This window comes from Melospiza georgiana, chromosome 4 (assembly GCF_028018845.1).
Source record: "Melospiza georgiana isolate bMelGeo1 chromosome 4, bMelGeo1.pri, whole genome shotgun sequence".
In the NCBI taxonomy this organism is placed as follows: Eukaryota; Metazoa; Chordata; class Aves; order Passeriformes; family Passerellidae; genus Melospiza; species Melospiza georgiana.
This window is the reverse complement of record NC_080433.1, coordinates 31,180,933-31,201,268: the sequence shown is the minus strand read 5'-3', so window position 1 is coordinate 31,201,268 and position 20,336 is coordinate 31,180,933. Positions and strand designations below refer to the sequence as shown.

The 20,336-nt window shown below is 42.4% G+C and overlaps 1 protein-coding gene across 1 annotated transcript; it reads left to right on the top strand.

Annotated features, from left to right (window-relative positions):
* The first annotated feature begins 677 nt into the window (after positions 1-677).
* DDX17 (DEAD-box helicase 17) lies at positions 678-20,336 on the top strand. The gene is made up of 13 exons (XM_058021992.1): positions 678-1,018; positions 5,013-5,163; positions 7,124-7,223; positions 7,361-7,494; positions 8,091-8,156; positions 8,460-8,601; positions 10,176-10,336; positions 10,424-10,596; positions 10,914-11,024; positions 11,478-11,539; positions 12,049-12,108; positions 16,316-16,555; positions 17,214-20,336. The coding sequence occupies exons 1-13, from the start codon at positions 975-977 to the stop codon at positions 17,735-17,737; spliced, it is 1,968 nt and encodes a 655-aa protein (XP_057877975.1). The 5' UTR covers positions 678-974; the 3' UTR covers positions 17,738-20,336.

The following is a 20,336-nucleotide window of genomic DNA, read 5'->3' as shown; positions in this document are numbered from 1 at the left end:
TGGGGAATTCTCCCCCGGCCTGCTGGCGCTCAGGTGACAGCAAACATCATGGCCGCTGTCACTCTGCTCCTGCCCTCGCTAATCTGACAGGGAATAACCTCGGCCCGCTGGAGCCGCCACAGAGGTCCAAAGGGCCGCTCCTGCCCCGTGGCCCAGCGTCCCGTTATGGTTCCGCCATTGTCCCATCACCGTGTCCTCAGCCGCGCTGCCACCTTGGCGGAGCCCGTAGGCGAGCAGGCGACGGGCCGTATTCTTCAAACCGTCTGCGAATCCAGCGTAACCCTCCCGCCCGGTACGCACGGTCCGCGTAAGAATGTTACGCCATGCACACCGGGATCTACGCCAGCCTGAGTTACGCACCTTGCGTACACCGTGTGCTTACGTAACGTGCGCCTCGGCCCAGGTATTCCCCGCCCTGCAGAAGGGGTTACGAGAGCGCTCCTTGCGCAGCTGACTTTGGGGAATAGCGTTACTCCTCCCCTCCGCCTTCCTCACGCAGGGCCCCGGCTCTAAGTAAAGAACGTTACGCACTTTTCGTAGCCCGCCTGCTACTGCACTGGGCGGTGTTTCGCCGAGAGCGCTTAGTGCGTAGTTGAGCTCCGTGAATAGGCGTAGGTGCTTCGGCGGGCCGCAGTTTGCGCAGCGCCGGGCTGCCCGTAACGTAAGCGGAGCGGGCCGGGGCGGCGGCGGCCATTTTGTGCCGGGAGCACGGAGGAAGAAGACGCTGGTGTCTCCACACTACCCGGGCCCTGGAGCCGACCGAGAGCCCCGCCGTTCCGGCCGCTGACGCCCAGCGGGTCTCGGACCCACTGACCACCTCTTCTCCTTTTGTGTCACAGCAAAGAGGCGAGGTGGCGCAAAGCGAGGCCTCCGAGGCGCAGCCGCCCCTGGCTGGACCCTCTCCCCGTACCCCCAGCCCCTCGCCGTCCCCACGGCCGGCGTTCCGCTGCCTCTCACCCACCCCTCCGGGGGCGATGAGAGGCTTCGGGGACCGGGGCCGCGACCGAGACCGCGGCGGGTAAGGGGGAGGGGGGGGTCTGCGCGGCGGGGGGCGGTGGGGAAGCCGAACGCTTGCGTTGGGGGCGGGGGAAGGCCGCGGGGTTGGGGGGCGTGTGTTGGAGTGGCGGTACTGGGGGAGCCAAAGTCCCATCTGTGGAGATTTCCCCCCCATAGATTCTCGTGTGGGGGCGGGGGTAGTTGGAGGCTTATCGGTTCCCAAGGCGGGGTGGTGGGTTTTGGGTGTTTTGTGGGGTTTTAAATTTTTTGTTTTAGTTTAGCTTTTGCACCGTTCATGTGTAACTAATTCTGAGCCTTGCGTGAAATTTTAAGGCCTGCATCCACCCTGCCCCCTTAATTATTTTCTGCCAGCCTCTTTATTTACCCCGCGAGACTCGTGGCACCCTCCCCCTTGCAAGCCACGGAGGTGTCGGTGGCCCTGGCAGGGCTCGTTGTCCTCCTGTCTGTCCTTCTGGTTGTCATTGCTCCTTTTGGACTTACTGGAAAGATGGCAGTGGGGGGAAGATCTCTCTCAGCTGCGCTCCCAGGCTTACCGTGATAGGAAATGGGATTGGAAACGCTGCCTTGCGGGGGACTTGGGCACTCGGGAGGGTGAGCAGTGAACCGTGGTGCTGGACCACGCTTGCCAAGCTTGCGTAGTGCTACAGAAATTGTTAGTCTGGTTCTGTCAAGGCCTAGTGCTTGATACTCTTGAATGTGTTATTTAAAGGAGGTTTGACTTGCAAAAGGCTTTTGCAGGTTTGGTTTGATGTGATTTTTTTCTTTCGACAATGACAGCAGTAAATACGGTGGCGTTATACTGCGTGACGAGATTGAGGCTCGAGGTATTTAAGCGTTGAAAGTGATCAGGCTTTTGTGCCAGGCCTTTTTAAAGAGAAAGTTAAAACTTAATTTCTGAGAGTGGCATTTTCAGATCATGAGTAGCTCTCAAGGATTAGCAAAAAACATAGTGTGATTTCTGCTATATGGTAAGCTAGATCTCCATTAATGAGTCTTCTCTCCACTGGGACGTTAAAGAATATTTTGCTATACATTGCCATGCACTTTGACGTTCAGTTTCTTGTTTATGGAGGGAGATAGTTGTTTCATTGCTTTATCTTACACCCACATTTAACATTCTGAAATTAAAAGATACTTTCATTTTTTTTTCACAGAGAGGAGGGTTCTGGTGTTTTTCTGTTAAGAGATTTCCAGCTCAGTTTAACACAAGGACATTGGAGTAAGCGCTTTGGCAAGTCTGAGATAGGTCAGACCACAGCTGGTTTTGGAGTTTAGTGAGTGAGTTTGAGCATGCAGATTTATATAGAGTTACTTAAAAGAGCACCGGCCAAAGCGTTGCCACAACACTTGATGTGCCTTAAAATTGGTGTTATTTCATTTTCTGTAAAGTCTTTAATTATAGTGGATGCTTCTCTTTTAGATCAGGGCTTTTGATAAGTAAAAAAAGTGCCCACATGCTTCTTTGTGAAGTTTGTGGACATTTGCATGATTTTTTTTTTTTTTTTTGCATATTACCCTGGAAGCTTTAGTGCATTCAATTTGCTACATACATCCTTTTAAGGTGTGAAAATATTTGTAACCACTAACAACTATCTTACTTCATAAATAACCTGTATAAAATATTGGGCCACCCAGTGTGCTGCTTCAGCACCTATTGAAACTTTATCACCACTTCTTTTGTAGTCTAATCACATAAAAGGGTTCTAGTTTTCTCTGTCAGGAACGAGCTGTAGGTGACTTCTTAGGATGGAAAATTGTTATGTTTTGCTCTGGAATGTGTCAGATTTACTCAGTTCTGTCCCAGAAGTGATGGCACCAGTAATATTAGGGAAGAATATTTTGAGCCAGCCTGAATTTACCTTTGAAAAGAAGGCTCTTGGCAAACCAGGGAAATAATAGATGTAAGCCAGTTTAATTGGAGTTGGAATCTCATTTTACTTGGAGTCAGAATGTGAAGTGTCAGTTACTGCCAGGTGAGCAGCTGAACCCCCACAGAGGCAGCAGCATTCAAGGGCTCCTTCCTGTCAGGTCAGTGTCCAGGCAGGTCGTGTGTAAGAGTGGAGAACTGAAACTATGTGCCTTCTGTGTAGTAGATGTCATTTTCTCCCTCTGGATAGCTTTGGGGCAGGTATTCACAGTGCCAGCTGTTGCAGTGTCCAGCCTTTCAGGCAGCCCTGTCCTATGTTTCCTTTTCTAAGGGAATTCATCAACCCTTTGGACCTCTGGTGGACTTGAGTGAGGTTATGGGTTTTGTAGGAACTGCTTGGGTATTCTCATTTTAGACATTTTGACCTCAGTTTAGCATGATAGGTTACAAACATCATCACTAAAGGTGAATGTCCCTGTAAGTGAAAGTCTGTGCCTTTTTTTTTTGCTTTGTCCTGAAAGGAAGCATAATGCTTAAGTGCATTTTTGAAGTTGTGTTTCACAGTCTTTTTCATTAGAGAAAACTTGATGACTCTGCAAGCTCTCTGGAGGATCTGATAGACACACAGATGAGAAAATAAGGGATATTTATAGGAAAGGGAAGAAGCCTAATGCACAGTTGCAACACAGCAGACTTTTTAAAACTAACTTAGCAGGTTTTAAGTTCAATTATATCTACCATATACTTGGCCTTTCCAACAATTTTACCACATCTTCCTGTTAAAATTTTGATTTGAGTTCTGTTTCTTTGGTCTCTTAGTCACTGTAATTTATAGTTTCCATTGGGAAGTGATTTAAAGAAGAAATGTACTTAATGTTTGAGCAGGTAGTGTTGTACTTAAGATAATTCAGAACTTTTTTTCTGCTGTTGTTTATTTTTTGGTAACTCTTCTACCCCTTATTTCCTCCACAGGTTACTCCATAACAATGTTGCTTAGAGATTTTTGTTGCTTTCAGTTTTTTCATTACCAGTTTTTTGTTTACTAGTGGACTACCTGGGTAGGGTGCAGACACTTTGATTTTGCTGTCTAAAAGTTGTTTGAAATGGGCATATCTCATGAATTCATGTTTTTGCATAAAGCTGTACCTTTAGGACAAAAATGGACTTGATAGCATTTTGAAAAGTTCTGTCTGCTGAGTTTGTAGGATATTGATGAAAGTGCTGTAACTTTTTTTGGGGGTGTGTTATTTTAAAGTGCAATTAATGATATTTACAGTAAATAAACATATGGTTTTTAGTTACTCTTACAGCTTACTGCCAGAAGCTCATGTTTTGACTGTTTCATTAGCCAGTCATTACAGTTAGTTCTTACCTTCTGAAATGTATATATTATTAACTGGATAAAGAAAACTTAGATAGAGCAATTACTTTTGAATTGTTCTGCTAGAACAGAATTTTTTTTGTGAACATGAGCTTCTTACTCTCTTCAGTCTTCATCACAATGCATTTCAGAGAGCATATGATTTTTCCCAGGTTGTTTTTGCAGTTTTTTTCCTGTTAGGCTGTGTTTTAAAAATAAGAGTTTTTTTAAAATGTTGATTACAGAATTACAGATGGACTTGCAGGCTTGGCTGGGCTTGTTTATTTTCTGTTTTTCAGTCTGCTGTTTTTTATTTGAGGCATACTTCTTTATAGGAAGGGAGAGAAGATATGGAGGGGGAGATAGTGAAGTAGCTGTCTAGTGTAAAACTAACCTTGAGAGACAGAGAAGGAATTTGCAAGGAGACATTTTTCTCATCCCTTTTATGTAACCGTGTTGGAAGTGCACTGTCAGTTTCAAGACAAATGCTATGGGTGTACAGCAGCCATGTCCTAGAGGCAGGAGCTTTACAGGGGTGATTTTCAATAACATGGTTTTATGTTCAGAACCAACCCAAAGCAGGTTTGTTATTTCAAGAAGTTTTACACCATCATACTGATTGGAGGGAGGTGACTTGCTGGAATATTGTGCTCATATGTCAGCTTGGGGAAAACACAAATGGTTAAGAAAATTCTAGAATAATTCTAGAATAGTTTTTAAGTACTGGTAGTATTTTTTTTTTTAAGTAACTAACATTCACATTCACAGGTTTGGAGCGAGTCGTGGAGGTCCTCTCCCTCCGAAGAAATTTGGTAATCCAGGGGAACGTTTGCGTAAGAAAAAATGGGATTTGAATGAACTGCCCAAGTTTGAGAAGAATTTTTATGTGGAACATCCGGAAGTGGCCAGGCTTACTCCAGTAAGTGCTGTGTTGTCTACAGCAGAAAATGTCACAAGCTGAAAAACTTGTCCTAGGAAGTCTGGGACAGCATGTAAAGTAGAGGTGACTCTTCATGAAGCTTGTGTGGTGTGTGTACTCTGCTGGATACTGGTTCTAGTTGCCTTTGCTACTTAACATTAGCAAAAGATATGCTTCTTTTCTTGGTTCCTTTTATATGAGATAGTTTATGTTTTGTCATTTGTAATGCATCTTTTTTATGATGCTTGTCTGCTCTGGTGATTTGTCAGTGGAGATAAAACTTAGAGAATTACAGTCCTGGAGAAGCCCTGGAAAAATGTAAGATAATGAACTAAAAGTGACAAAAATACATGAAAAAGGTTTGAAAGTAATATTTTGTCATAAGAGCAATTTGAGCTGAAGGAGGCCTTGGGGGCATCTCTAGTCTAATCCTCTGCTTAGAGCAGCACTGATGGTAGAACTAGAGCAGGTTACTTAGTGCCTTTGTCCTTTTGAGTTTGAATATCCCCAGAGATGAGGAGAATTTATATCCTCTCTGGGTGGCTGTCTCAGGGCTTAATGTTTCTCCTGGCATTTTGAACATCTTTCCTCTAGTGACCCATCAAGTAGTTAAAGTAGCAGTTAAAGGTCACTGTTAGCCCTGTCTTTCCCAAGCTAAACAAATCCCAGTATGTCTTCATATGGCCTGTAGTGTACCCTCCAGCTTTCCCCCAGAATTGCACGTGCCCTGTTAAAACCATGTCCTTCTCACACAGGGGGCTCAAAGCCAGGTGCAGTACGCTGTGTTCACTCTGTAGATAAGAAATCTTCCTTTCCTACTGAACTTGAGTCTAGTCTTCTACTCTCTATGCAATGTATTTTTATAATTAGAAATTAAAGATTTTGTTCTTAACATGCAGCAACAAACAAACAAAATGTCATTATCTGACTGCATAGACTTAAAAATCCTTGTGTGAAAAATGTATATGGCATAAAGAAATGGAAGGGGGTATTAACTTCCTGAAGATACCACAACTTGAGCTACTGAACCATGGTTTGCATCAGCTGCTGTAGCTGCCTTTGGCTTAGCCAGCTAAAAGGATTTTCATGTTTTCCCCAGGAGTTATTTTCTTTTTTTGCCTTTTAATTCAAGCTCAAGGGATTCTCAGAAATACTGAATCTATGCTTTGGATAAAGTACATATTTGGTATTCTTGTGTCTCTAATGATTTCTAATAAGCATCACGGTAAGGTCATGAATTGTCAGAAGAATGTTGCAAAGGGCAATGGACTTGCAAGATAACCTAGACAAAAATAACACTTTTTCTAATCCTGAAATTGTGCTTGTCTACACATTTCAGAAATATTACAAGAAGTTCCTTATAAGAATGGTGAGGTTCTAGGGTATCATTATGATGTTGTCAGAGCTTCTTTCATTATCTGAAACATTCCAAGCAACATTTGAGTTGCAAGTCATCCAGCAAGAACTCAGACTAAGTATTTATCTGCCTCTGGAATGTGTTAATTGAAGGAGAAGGACTGCCTGGCCTTCTGTTCATGGTATATTAGGACTTACTTAATTTGATTAATTCTTAGCACTGTCACATAAAGCATATTTCTTATCCTCTGTTTCTAATAATTTCTCAAGCTGTTGGTCATTTCTGGCTTCTGGAAAAAATGCAATTCCTAAAAATATTCTTTTAATGTACCTTTCATTTAGAAGGGTTGGTTGTAAGAAGAGATTGACATTTGTCCTTCTAGGCTATGTAGAAAGCTCACACCTCTGAATATCAGAGAATCAAAAAAAAATCTGAGTACAGTAACTCAGACTTGAAGTCTTTAGGAAAGCAGTCTTTTCTAGATCTCTGTTTGAATTTAGTTCTCTAACAAAGCTGTTATCCAGAGGTGAGAAGATAGTAGTTAGAAACATGCACTTAAGTCCCTGCTGATATCTGACTTTTTTTTTCTTTTTTCATAAATAGTATGAAGTTGAAGAGTTGCGCAGGAAGAAGGAGATAACAATTCGGGGGATGGAGGGCTGCCCCAAGCCAGTGTTTGCCTTCCACCAGTGTAGCTTTCCACGTAAGTACTTTTGCCATCTTTAACATCATGAAGATTGCTCAGAAAATACCTAAACAGTTACTGATTCTGTTCTCTAAAAGGTTCTCCAAAGCCTCAGTTATCCTTTATAAAGTTTATTCTTTTCTTGAATTCTGAAGAGTATGTGATGGATGCCTTGATGGACCAGAACTTCACAGAGCCCACTCCGATCCAGTGCCAAGGCTTCCCGCTAGCCCTCAGTGGCCGTGACATGGTGGGCATTGCACAGACCGGCTCTGGGAAGACACTAGCAGTGCGTATCTTTCCCTTTTATTTCTTCAGCTAGCTTTCCTGCTTACCTGGTAGAAATTACCTATTAGTTAGCTTTTGGGCTTCCCAGTACTAGCAGTGGGATGATTACATTTTTAAAGCTTCTTGTATTGCATTATGGGGGACACTTGAGTTTCAGCTCAGCTACAAGCCTGTTGTATTCACAGGTGTGTGTTTTGTGCATCTTCCTGTTTGGATGCTTAGTTCTCTTTGGTCTATGCTTACATTATGATTTGAAAAACAGGATGTTCTCTTTAGCACACTTGTTTTATAAACTACACAGGTTAAAATAAAAAATGGTTGAATTTAAGCACAGACATTAGCTTTAACTGCAGCGTTAAAAAGTTTTTTTATCCTTTATGAAAAACATTGGCTAAGATAATGATTACTCAATTCTGCTAACTTACACTCCAAGTTTAAGTGAGCCTTCCTTTCAGAGGTGCTGAGCAGCCAATTTTTGTGCTCATGCCGAAGTGGATGCAGTTGGTCAACAGCTCTGAAAATCTTCTGTTCTGCTTGATAAATGCAGGTATTTAGTTTTGCAGAATCACAAGAAAATACTGTTTTCTTCTGTTTTAGTACTTGTTGCCTGCAATTGTTCACATCAACCACCAGCCATATTTGGAGAGAGGGGATGGCCCAATTGTAAGTGCTTGTATGATTCTCTTCCTTTGTTTACATGTGGCATGACATTGTTAATGAGGTGGTGCTTTATTTAATTGATGTATTAGAATAGTAGTTTTTCCTATCCTGTTCCTATCAGAATAGGAATTTTTACTATCACAATGTGAACATCCCACTCAGTTGAAATTCTGTGCAAATGCTGATGTAGTCTAAAGATGTTTAAATGTTTTAACTAATAAAGAGCAGATGGTCCAACTTTGCTTATGGTTTTATGTTAGGGATGTGGATGCAGCTTGACTCTTCCTGAATCATTTCCTTTTGCAGTGTCTGGTTCTGGCACCTACTAGAGAGTTGGCCCAGCAAGTGCAGCAGGTGGCTGATGATTATGGCAAATGTTCAAGGCTGAAGAGTACCTGCATATATGGAGGAGCACCCAAAGGCCCCCAGATCAGAGATTTAGAAAGAGGTAATTTTTAAACGGGTGCTTGCAGTTTCTGGAGGAAGTGGTATTGTAAAATCTCTGTAAAAATAAAACTTGTCAAAACCTGTCTGGAAATGGGTGAGAGTGAATGAGTGCCTCATTTTCCAGTTGCAGTGATAGTTCATGAGGTAGTTCTGTTTGCTGTGTAGTGACTTGGATATTAGGTTTTCTTTTTGTTTGTTCTTTGAACATTCTACTTGTGAAGATCATCAGGGTGTAGAAAGGGAAAAAGAAAACTTCACAGAAAGAAAACAGGTTATTTTAAGGAAATGCAATACCAGCGTGTTTAAGGAAAGATTTTTCTTAACGCAGATTCCAAGTTTTCTGCCTATATTCATTCAAATAATCAAATTTTGTTTCTGAATATATAGATGCTTCTTTGGACAGCAGTGAGTGGTTTTGCTTTGGTCACAGGTTTTGTTTGTAGTTTTTGTTGTTTGTTTTTTTTAAATTGTTCTTAAGCACTAAGCACTATGTACCCTGTAAGCAACCACTCTAATATGGTAGTGCTTTAGTGATCTTTAATTTCAATTCAGCAATGTGCTGATGGCTTTCATCTTCACCAGATATAAAATGTAATGGAGTTATGTGAGAAGATGGAAGAATTGTTATAAGGCAGATACACAAACAGATCTATTCAAGAAATCAGAAAATTTGGCTTACCACTGCAGTTCACAGGGTCCTTATTGCAAACTGCAGTAGTGGGAGAAAAGCATGTGTGGTGGAAGTCTGTGGCATATCTCTGTTCAAGAAAAGAGTTGCTTTCCAGCTCAAGCCCAGCATCTTCAGTGGCAGAGTCCAAGGTTTCACGAAGAGTCCTTGGGAGGATCAGTGTGCTGGGTTTTTGCACACCTTTCTGGAGTGCTGTAAAATAGATATTCTACTTAAGAAGAAAGTCCTTTTCATGCCTCTTCTTCCTGAAACTTAACCTTCTGTGGACATTTCAGTGACACTGGAATACTCACCTGTAAAATTTGGGAATTGGTGGAAACCCGGTCTTTCTTTTAAGGAGTGTGTAAATCACCCAACCTGGTGTTAGTTAGCAATATTTGAACTCTTCTTACCCCACAAATGTTGGTAAGACGGCTGTCTCTCACTGTTGGTGCATAATTGCTCAGTAGTAAAGTCCATGCTTTGCCTTTATATATTAAAAAAAAAAAGTGAAGGTAATTTGACCCATACAGCAAGAAGAGCACTTTGAGTTTGAAAATGACACCTCTCTAGACTGTGTAAATCTGGATGAAGGTGGTTCAGGCTTGAGTAGAAGCTTACTTCGTTTCTGATTTTTGGACAGCTCTTCACAGGTGTTCTCTGGTAGTAACCTTTTCATTTCTGTACTGCATTTATTATTCTAATGGCACTGTAACAGTAATTTCGGAATGGAAAACATATTAAACAGAACTAGGGCTTCTACTGAAGTGACTCAGTCTTGGGTACGAATGAGGGTGGTGCTTTTTTTTAAAAACAATTTTGCTTTGGAAGGTGATTCATTCTGACTAAAAATACCAGTTGACATTCAAATGAAGAGCCTTACTCTTTTTCCTTATTCTCTTCTGAAGGTGTGGAGATCTGCATTGCTACACCGGGTCGCTTGATTGACTTCCTTGAGGCTGGGAAGACCAACCTTCGTCGCTGTACATATCTGGTGCTGGATGAAGCTGACAGAATGTTGGACATGGGATTTGAGCCACAAATTCGTAAAATTGTTGACCAGATAAGAGTGCGTGATCCTTTTAGAAGGACAGTCTCCTTTGTTTTGTGTTTGAAATGTAGTACTATAAACAGATCTGTTTTCCCTTTTCCTTAGCCTGACCGCCAGACTCTGATGTGGAGTGCCACCTGGCCTAAAGAAGTGCGCCAACTCGCTGAGGACTTCCTGCAGGACTATGTTCAGATCAATGTGGGAAACTTGGAGCTGAGTGCCAACCACAATATCCTGCAGATAGTGGATGTGTGCATGGAAAGCGAGAAAGACCATAAGTAAGCTGGTGTTCCCACCATTTTGCTTTCTTTGGTTGTCCTTCAAAGTCGGAAATGCTTTGTGAGCCTTCTAGGAATTCTAAATAGTTAAGTTGCTTGTACTACTATTTAACCTTTGAGTGTTACAAAGTAAGTCAGTCCTGTAATTAACTATTTTCTTGTGTATATTTTGACCATACCTCTGTAAACCAGCAGAAATTCTGTGTGATACTAACTTACATAGATGTGTGTTGTGTATGTCCTCAATGTGTCTTGGGAGAGAGATCCTATATTCTGGTACGTGTGGCTGAACATCTTGGCCCTCATGTCTGTTTTAGGCTGATACAGCTGATGGAAGAAATCATGGCAGAGAAGGAAAACAAGACTATCATCTTTGTGGAGACAAAGAGGCGATGTGATGATCTCACTCGAAGGATGCGCAGAGATGGGTGATTAGCTTCTCCCCTTCCTCCACTTTTTTCCTAGTGGGAAACAAAAATTGTAATCAAAAGCAGTAAGATTTAAATGTTTGTGATGCTCTTTTTGGGAGCAACTTGCCCATTATTTTCTGGGCTGGATTTAGTCGTTGTTTCTGAAAAGATTCCACTTCATCAAAGCATTAGTACAAGAGAGAGTGTTTCTAAGTGGTGCAGCTTTTTTAGTGGATCAGAAGCCTGATATGCTGATGGAGACTGTCAATACAGCAAATGTGATTTTGTTTAAATGGTTGTTTATGTAGGTAGTGGGTTTACAGTACACATGCTGGGTGGCTAGAGGCCAGAGAACAAAATATTTCTCAAATCTTACAGTTTTTCCCTTTTAAACAAAATGCCAATAAAGCTTCCTGTTTCCTTTAATGTCTGTACTTTCTATCTATACTAATGTACATCTCTGTTTGGCAGTTGGCCAGCTATGTGTATCCATGGAGACAAGAGTCAGCCAGAAAGAGATTGGGTGCTTAATGGTGAGTCCATCACTGACAGGAGAATAACTTGGGCTACTGTACTTAATTTACCTAGACATGTTTTTCTCTGGTCTGGATTTTTTTTTTTTCTTGTTTTGTTTTGTGGTTTGTTGTTTTTTTTTTTTTTTTTTTTTTTTGTTCATTGCTTTATTTTGGTTTTGGGTTTTTTTTGTTTGTTTGGGGTTTTTTGGTTTTTTAATTGGTTTGGTTTGTTTTGGTTTTTATCTCTAGACCAAATAGACACCTGTGAAAGGACTTCTCTTACCTTTATGCTCTTAATTTCAGTACTTGTTCCTTTTTTGTTTGTTTGTTTTGATAAACAAGTGGGAAAATTTCTTAACACAGCTGGATTTTGAAAAATTGGTGAGGCATTATGTCCTGACTTGTGGGTGTTTCTGGAATTGACCCACCTTATCTGTCTTCTGGAAAATGAGCATTTAATGTAAATCAAATTCAGGTAACTTTATCATTTTGGAAAATCTTATTTCATAGCATGCTTTGTTTTACAGAGTTTCGTTCTGGAAAGGCTCCTATCCTCATTGCTACCGACGTTGCATCTCGTGGGCTAGGTTTGTACACATAGACCACTCTTGCCTACTGCTGCATATTTTTCTTCTTTGGACTGAAAAACGTTTCTTAAAAAAAAAAAAAATCAAAGCGTGATTTTCCCCCACATGTGAAATACGTTTTTTAACATTAATCTTTTTTTTTTCTTTCATATTCAAAGTCTCTTCCTGCTCCTAATGAACAGGCTTTGGTCTGCAGCAAGGCCTAGGCATGACCAATCGATCGCCAAGAGGGAGAAGAGACGTCCAATTATGCAACCCAACCCTTCCACCACACTCACTTCTTCCCCAAATCCAGCTTTTGTTGCTGGATGCTAGGGATGGATTGCTCTCAGTTCAGAGCGTGTCAGATAAAGTTCAAGTAGGAAGCTGTGGGAGAGCATTTCGACAGCAAATAGCGAATATTCTCCCCGTATGGCACACCACAGATTTGAACATACCAACCCCAGTACACGCATGTTTACCCTGCAGATGTATTCACATCTGAGAAAGCACTGCTCCAGATCTTTGCTCTTGACATGTAACCTTCCCTCCTCCTCTGTGTTCCTTCTAGGCAGGACCACTGAGATGATATATGGCCATTAACATCTTGTTACCCAGATGTGTAATTGAATCAAAATCGCACAGCTGTGTTCTGGTGGCATGAAAATGATCTGTCTGGATGCATCAGTTGTGCCCCCTTTTGTAATAAGCATATTTGTGTAATAAGCATATTGTGAAACACCATGTGCTGAGCACAGTCCTTATGCGTCTACCCACCCTAGAAGAGGAGGATGGCTGCTGAAGTGCTCTGAGTTTAATAACAGATGTTGAATACTCTGCCCACCCTGAGTGTGGTAGACGATAAACTACTTGAGAGTCAATGTCTCATTGTAGTAAATTCTAGACAAAATGACTGCAAATGGGTGGAGATTTAACTCAGAGAATCTAGTTTGTTACAAGCCTCAGTTACCTGAGCTCTCTTTGTATGCTGAAAGGGTGGCTGTGCTGTGCATCATATGGTCACTTTAATACAGGCAGACCATTAACAGACTTGGCAGCCTTTGTTCACACAACCTTCACCCCTCCTTCCCCTCCCCCCTCAAAAAATGTCCAGCACTTCCTCAGGAAGTGATTATATGGACTTCAGTCTCTGCCCTCTAGGGTCATGTCTGGACCTGTGCAGTTAGAGCTTGGGCCTGTTGGGAGAAGGGACTGAGGCCTGAAACCAGTTTATATGAAAGAGAGCTGCTTTCTCTAGCAGCATTTTTTAAACAGGCTTGCTATGTGCTGGTAGCTTCTTTGTGCATCTTGCCTAGACATTTAAAACAGCCTCAACCCCCTCAAAAAAAAAAATCAACAAAAACCAACACTCTCCCCCAAAACTACTCAATTGGATAACACTTCAGAAAACAGTCTCCTCCCTTCCCATCGTCCGCTTCACCCAAGCTAAGGGGGAAAGGTATCAGAGTCTGTTTCTTGTTACTGAACAACATCTCTACTTGTTTTGGGGCCCTGAGTTTGCTGCTTAAAGTAAGTCACTTAACTGGCAAACTTCTGGACGACTTCCTCCAAGATCCTGGAAAGTGAAGGCTTCTACCTAAATAACATAAAACAGGGGCGCGCGCCTTTTGGCTGAGTCACCAGGGCTTTCCCTCTTCCTAATGGAACATTGGTTTCAAAAAAGCTTCTTGCAGGTAAGTTCTGAGTCCCGTAATTTCTTTGTGATAATTCCCTGGAGTGAGGTCCTCTCTCTGCACTGATTTTTTTTTTTTACTTTTTTTTTTTTTTTGTTCAGTCTATTAAACTAAAAACACTGAATTTGATTTGTTTTGTTTTGTTTAACAGAAGCTTTGATATCAGCTGCAGATAATTCTCAGTGCAGGGGTGGGGATACATCTACAATGATGGTCTAAACAGCTCTGTAGACCAGCATGTTTGCTAGTTTATATCTGTCCCGTTTAATAACTGGAGACTGTGCCATAGCGTGTTCTGATGGTCTGACAAAGGGAATGTTTCCCAGGTAGCTGTCAAAAATGATTTACAGTCTCCATTCCTGATCCTGCTACATTATATTCTAAAAGTGCAGGAGGATTGCAAGTGTGCACAAACACTTTGGAGCACGCTAGACTGGAGAAGCTGAGTCTTGTGCACGCTCTGGTCTTCAGCAAGCTGCGTGCTATACCAGGACCACTTTCTAGTCTGGAACACACCCTTGCATCTTCCTCTTCCTGCCGTCCCATTCTTTCTGCTCCTCCCCAGTCAAGTCAGTTCTGTCTGCATTGGTAGCTACAGTTCCTTGTGCTTTCTGACAGGAAAGCACATCCTTGTATCCTCTCTGGTAATTCAAGTCACTTGCTACTGGATGTGCAAAACGGGACTGGCTGAGGACCATGTAGCCTGGAGCTTGTCAGTCTAGCTACACCTTGGCTGTGAAGATGCAATCTGTCACACGTACTCCTCTCTATTCTCCACTTTCCCTTTTTAATAAAACTGTTGCATCAAGGACCCTAGCTGGAGACTCGCGCAGCCCCCTGTGAAACCTGCCTTCTCACTCCCTTTTTTTGGTGTGATTCAGGACTTTGGAGTCAGCAAAGACTGAGGAGCCCCCCCTTTGCTGTAATAAGAAACAGACATAAAGTCCCCCTCTTGTCACAACAACCCACAATGTTTTTATTTTTCCTACAACCCCTTTGAAATTGATGCAGTCTGGGCAATAGATGCAGTCTGACCCTTTGGATGTAATTTTTGTATCTTCATTTTTTTGACAATTGCCCCTAAGAGCCCCAAATAGGGGACAAAAAGTGTTGGAGGACCTGAAAGTTTTACCTGAGCCCAGGTTCTCCGGCGCTTCCCAACCAAAAGGGGCTACAGAGAAGCGTCTAAGCCAGCTCACAGAGCGAGCGTGTGTGGGGACTTCTCGCTGCCACGGACCCTTGATGCATGCTCCCCGCGCTCCAGTGGTCCCGTGTCAGAGGGCGGAGTTTTCGAAAGGAGGCCGCCAAAAATAAAAGGCAAAGAGACGGGATCGGCTGCAGCGGTTTCCCACAGGAGGAGGGAGTGTGCATCGGTCTGGTAACAAACAGAGAATGTTTCTCTCTTTAAAACAAAACAAAAAGAGGAAAGGAAATCACAAAAATCTGTGTTTTATCTTGGATATTTTCAGAATATTCTTGTTAAAATGCAGATTTTAAATTTTTTTTTTTTACGAGCTGTTAGGGCTCTTACTGTAGGATGGTGCATTTGAAAATACTGTATAATATAGCAAATAGGCGCTTTTGGTACTTAAGGTGCTTTCACTGAAGCACTGCACTAACATTTACTTGGTTTCTGTCACGTAAGTTTACAAAGTCTTGTCTTAGAACTTAAAATTTGGAACCCATAAATTTTAAAACTGTTTTGCGTACAAAACCATTTTGATAATTTTATTTCCTGCTTCCATCTGAACTGGAAGTAGGGAATTGCTTACAGAACTCTGATTGTCCAAATTGTGCAAGCTTGCCAGAACTGGACAGAGCAGCACAGAAATGTTAGTGCAATGTGTTCTAGTGATAACTGCAAAGCTGAGTTACGATACATTAGGTCTGAATAATTTTTAATGAGTTGACTGAATAAAACTAATGTAATTTGAATGCCTAAAGCTTTAGGTTAGGGGAGTTAGTTCACTGTATTTTATTAGTACTGTAAAAGTAAATATTTTTAAGACTGTTTTTTATTTCATGTTGCCGAGCGGAAGGTAAGTGATCTCATTACTGCTATTTTTTGTTAGACTTCTCCCAACAGAGTAAAAGCTTTATGGTGGCAGTTCTGCCCTTCCTCCACCCCAGTTTGCTCTGCCTGATGGTGACATTTTCACTTTACAGATTGCGTTAAAAAGAAATATGAAATTCAGTTAACTTATTCACAAACATCAGCGTCTTTTGACAGAAGAAGACAGAGAAATGCATTCCGGGGAGGATGACTTTGAGTGCAGGGCAAAGCTGCTTTAAAATTGCCATTCTTTTTCAGGACACTGACCTTTGTTCCTGATGATCTTAAATTTCAGTCTTCTACTCTTTTGGGATGAGTCTGTCTTGTATTTATTCCGTGCCATTACTAACTTTGTATTTTTTTTTCTTATTACTGTCACCTGCATTCGTGCTCCCCACCTTTCGTTGGCACGTCCTCTCTTCTTCTCCCCTTTCCTCAACCCCACCCTTTCACTGTGCTTCGCTCCTGGGCACTTCACAAGACGTGGAAGATGTTAAATTTGTGATAAACTACGACTATCCGAACAGCTCCGAAGATTACGTGCACCGTATTGGCCGTACCGCGCGTAGTACCAACAAAGGTACTGCCTACACCTTCTTCACACCAGGAAACCTGAAACAGGCCAGGGAGCTTATCAAAGTCTTGGAAGAAGCCAATCAAGCCATCAATCCAAAGCTGATGCAGCTTGTGGACCACAGAGGAGGAGGAGGTGGTGGTGGAGGTAATGGCACAAGGGAGAAGGGCTACACAGGGGATACATTCCCCATTTTGAGGGAGGGAATGTTAAGAGGGTAGGGAAGTACTAAGTACAGGACTGAGATAACACAGTAGTAATAAAGCTGTTCTGTACTTGAGGTCCCAACACTTGATGTAGAGTAGTACTTTGGTCCCAAGAGAGAGGCAGTCCCTGTTTTCCTTAGCTGTAGAATTTTTTTCTCTCATAAGGTCATCAGGGAGCTGATTTTGCTTGAAGTAATTACTTCCTCACGGCTCCTGCTAAAGACAGGCAACAAGATACATGTCCAAATTGAAATCAGTAAAGAAATACACTGAATCTCAGGAGCTGACACACTTTTTCTTCCCATTCCCTGAAGGAATAACAAGTTTCCTTATACTTCCAAATTAGTCCTGAATGTCTTCTGTTTCTTTGTCTCCAAGGACATACATAAAGAACCCTTATTGAACTTCATGTTTACACCTTGAACAAAATAAGGAGGCCTGTGCACAGCTGTGCAGAGAAGTTACAGTCAGTCAGAAGAGAGTGCTCCTTGGGAGCAAAATTGGAGATGTAGAACGGGGAGAAAGGGTGGCCTAAGTGTACCAGAGATCATTGTTTAAGACTTGTTCATGGCACTAAATCTTAATGTATCCATCGCCAGGAGGTCGTTCTCGTTACCGAACGAGCAGTTCGGTAAACAACCCTAACCTGATGTACCAGGAAGAGTGTGACAGGAGGCTCCGGGGAGTGAAAGAGGGCCGCAGAGACTCAGGTGGCTTCAGAGACCGTGAGCGTGGTGAAAGTTTTGCCAACGGAGCCAACAAGACCTATGGCAGTGCCTACGGGAGCCCAAATTCTGCTTTTGGGGCAGCACAGAGCCAGTATGGTTACACTCAAGGGAGCTATGGAGCAGCTGCCTATGGCACGAGTGGCTATGGCACTGCAGAGTACAGTGCTAGTGGCTATGGTGCCAGCACCACAGCTGCCACGGCTGGGAGAACCTCACAGAGCACTACCCAACAGCAGTATGCAGGGATGGTGGGGCGCTCGGGCCAGCAGCCACAGCCGCTCATGTCACAACAGTTTCCGCAGCCCCCTGCCACTAACGTGATGGGCTATATGGGACAGACTGCCACCTACCAGTACCCACCCCCTCCCCCGCCCCCGCCCCCCTCCCGCAAATGAAACCACTCGCTGGTGACCAGTGTAGACCTCTTACATTTAAAGGAACCTTTTCTTTCTCTTCTTTCCCATTGTGATGTCTCTCATGCAGGTTAGACTTAGAATTCACTATCCAAATCCCTTGAGCCTATCAAAAATGGCCCCCAGCCATTAATGACATTAATGACCCTGTCCTCTTTTTTTTTTCTTTTTTTTTAAGATATATGTATAGTTGACTGGAAAATTTATTATTTTTGTCTTGCATGTTGAGGAATTTGGAAATCTTATTTTTTCTAAAAGAAAAGGGTATAAGGCAGATAGGCTCCAGCTGGATCACCTTGGTGTCTAAGGTTTGTAGGAAAATTTGCTTTTGAGGGAAAGAAGTTTCTATTCTGTAACACATTAACTTAATTTCAGGAAGTATAAAGAGAGATGGGAAACTCTGGGGGAGCCAAAAAGCACTTCATTTAAAATATAAATGCAAGGGAGAAATACTCACTTCTCCTAATCTTATTTTTTTTTTAATAGCTCACTAGTACTACTTGTAGTCTTACTGTAGGTGATTTTCTATAGGAAAACTCTTATCATTTGTCTGAGCTGGGTCGTGTTCAGAGTAAAGCCTTGGATATATTATTGACAATTTCTGTAGTTCTGGAAGCTCCGTTTTCTGCTACTGTAACAGCCTGCAGTACGGAGCTTGGGGTTAGTGTCAGAGACCAAACCTGTCGTGCATTCACTACCTGAAAGCCGTCTACCCACAGTTGCTGTGGGTACCACTGCTGAAATGTTCAGCTAAGTAAGTTCTTTCCCTACAGTTGTTAAATTGCAGCATCGCAAATGCGTGGAGCCTGATTATCATTAAATTGGTTACTGCTCTCAAATTTCTGTTTGATTTATTGAAAGAAGTCTTCCTTGAGAGCTAGAAATTATGCAGAACTGAAACAATGAACAGTGTTATTTTGTTTGTCTGTCCTTCACAAACAAACTCCCTTTTGCCATGGGGAATGTTCTGAGTGCTGCTACGCTCGATAAAATGTGACAGAGTTTTCCACACTTAAATTTCAGAGGTTTGAATAGGGTGCGCTGGGGGAGGGTGGGGGGAGGAACGTAGGAGGAGATTGCCTGAGGTCTCCTTTTCATGAGGTAAGCGGTGAGCTGGTTAGTGCATCTTGATTCTGAAGCTTTGTTTCTTTTGTACCTTGCACTGACTATCGCTTTCTCTGGCTTTTGAGTGCATTTCCCTGCTCCACTGGTCCCTTTGGGCTGAGCTCTTGCAGGTAGGTAGTATTTTAGAAAATGTTAGAGAAGAGTGAAATTTTAGTACATACGTAAATAAAACTTGTTTATTTTACAGGCTAAGGTGGGTGTGAGGGGGGGTTTCCCCCTTTAGTAAAGCATGTTGTTGACTTGTTATTTCTAATACCAGACGGTTCAGAGACAGTAGATGATAACAGGAGTTGGCTGCTCTTGGTCTGATAAGATGACAAAAGGATGGATCCATCTCCTGGTTTGAGGCATGCTCTTTGCATTAGGAGAGTGCAGGGGGCTTGTGGGTTTTTTCTGTTGGCGTTCTTGCATATGGATGAACAAGGCAGCCCACTCCTTCTGTAGCAGAGAGGAACTTCTTATAGCCCTGAAAAAGAGCTTGCTTATACAGAAATTGTTTCTTTTAACATTTAATTTCTTCCCAGAGTAAAATTTTGGGGAATGGATGTGCTTTTTTTTTCCTTTTTTTTTTTTTTTTTTTTTTTTTTGTGCAGTACACAGGTAGGTTGCTGACAGGGAGAAGGGAGATTCCTTCCAGAACCTCAGTTCCCTGCTTCCATTTTATATTTCCAGTGCATGGGCAGGAAGTTCCTTTGCTTGTGTTAAGTGAAAGCCAGAAATATTTTGTTTATCCAGGCACTGACTGATAGGTCTTTGGCCTCCCTCACAAGCAAATGTAGAGCTTTTTTTGGAGTAGAATGCAGAAATGCATTTGAGGGGTGTAGGAGTAGGACATCTCACTGACTGGCTTGAAAAAGGGTCTCTGGACGGCCAAAGCTGCCTTATAGTCCGTTACAGCTTTCACTTTTGGGGGTGACTTGTGCATGTGTAAACATCAATGCCAAGTCTTGCAGTGCTTTGTTGCCATTGAGGTCAGCTGAAGTCCAGAGTGTCAACCAGACCGCTGAATGCACTGTGGCATGTGCTGCCCCTGTCCCACCTGGTGCTCTCTGCTCTGCTCCATGTACCAGCTGGAGGGCCCTTGTTGATAAAGCATTAGCCTCTAGTGTTGTTTGCATTGTTTTCAATCTGTAAAAAGTTTGTGGGGGTGTCAGATAATCTGAGCTGGGTGTCTCCTCCCCTCCCACTTCCTGAAGCAATTTACTGTTTGGATTTCTCTGAACAATGGAAGAGTTACTAGCTTTGTGTGGGATCAGCATCTTGTTTCACACACCTGCTGGTCTCTGAACACATTCCTGTTGTATTAATGAAGACTTGAATTGAGAGATTCATAGATCTGTGGTGTTGAGGCACAGGATACTAAGAGCTATGTTACTATTCTTAGTTGGTAAATTGTCCTTTTGATACCATCTTGTTTTCTTTTGTAGGTATAAATAAAAACACTGTTGTCAATAAA

Excerpts from the sequence above, each read along its gene's own strand:
- DDX17 (XM_058021992.1), top strand. The coding sequence starts at position 975 with ATGAGAGGCTTCGGGGACCGGGGCCGCGACCGAGACCGCGGCGG. Across the intron at positions 5,164-7,123 it reads AAGTGGCCAGGCTTACTCCA|TATGAAGTTGAAGAGTTGCG; the intron begins GTAAGTGCTGTG and ends TTTCATAAATAG. Across the intron at positions 10,597-10,913 it reads GAAAGCGAGAAAGACCATAA|GCTGATACAGCTGATGGAAG; the intron begins GTAAGCTGGTGT and ends TGTCTGTTTTAG.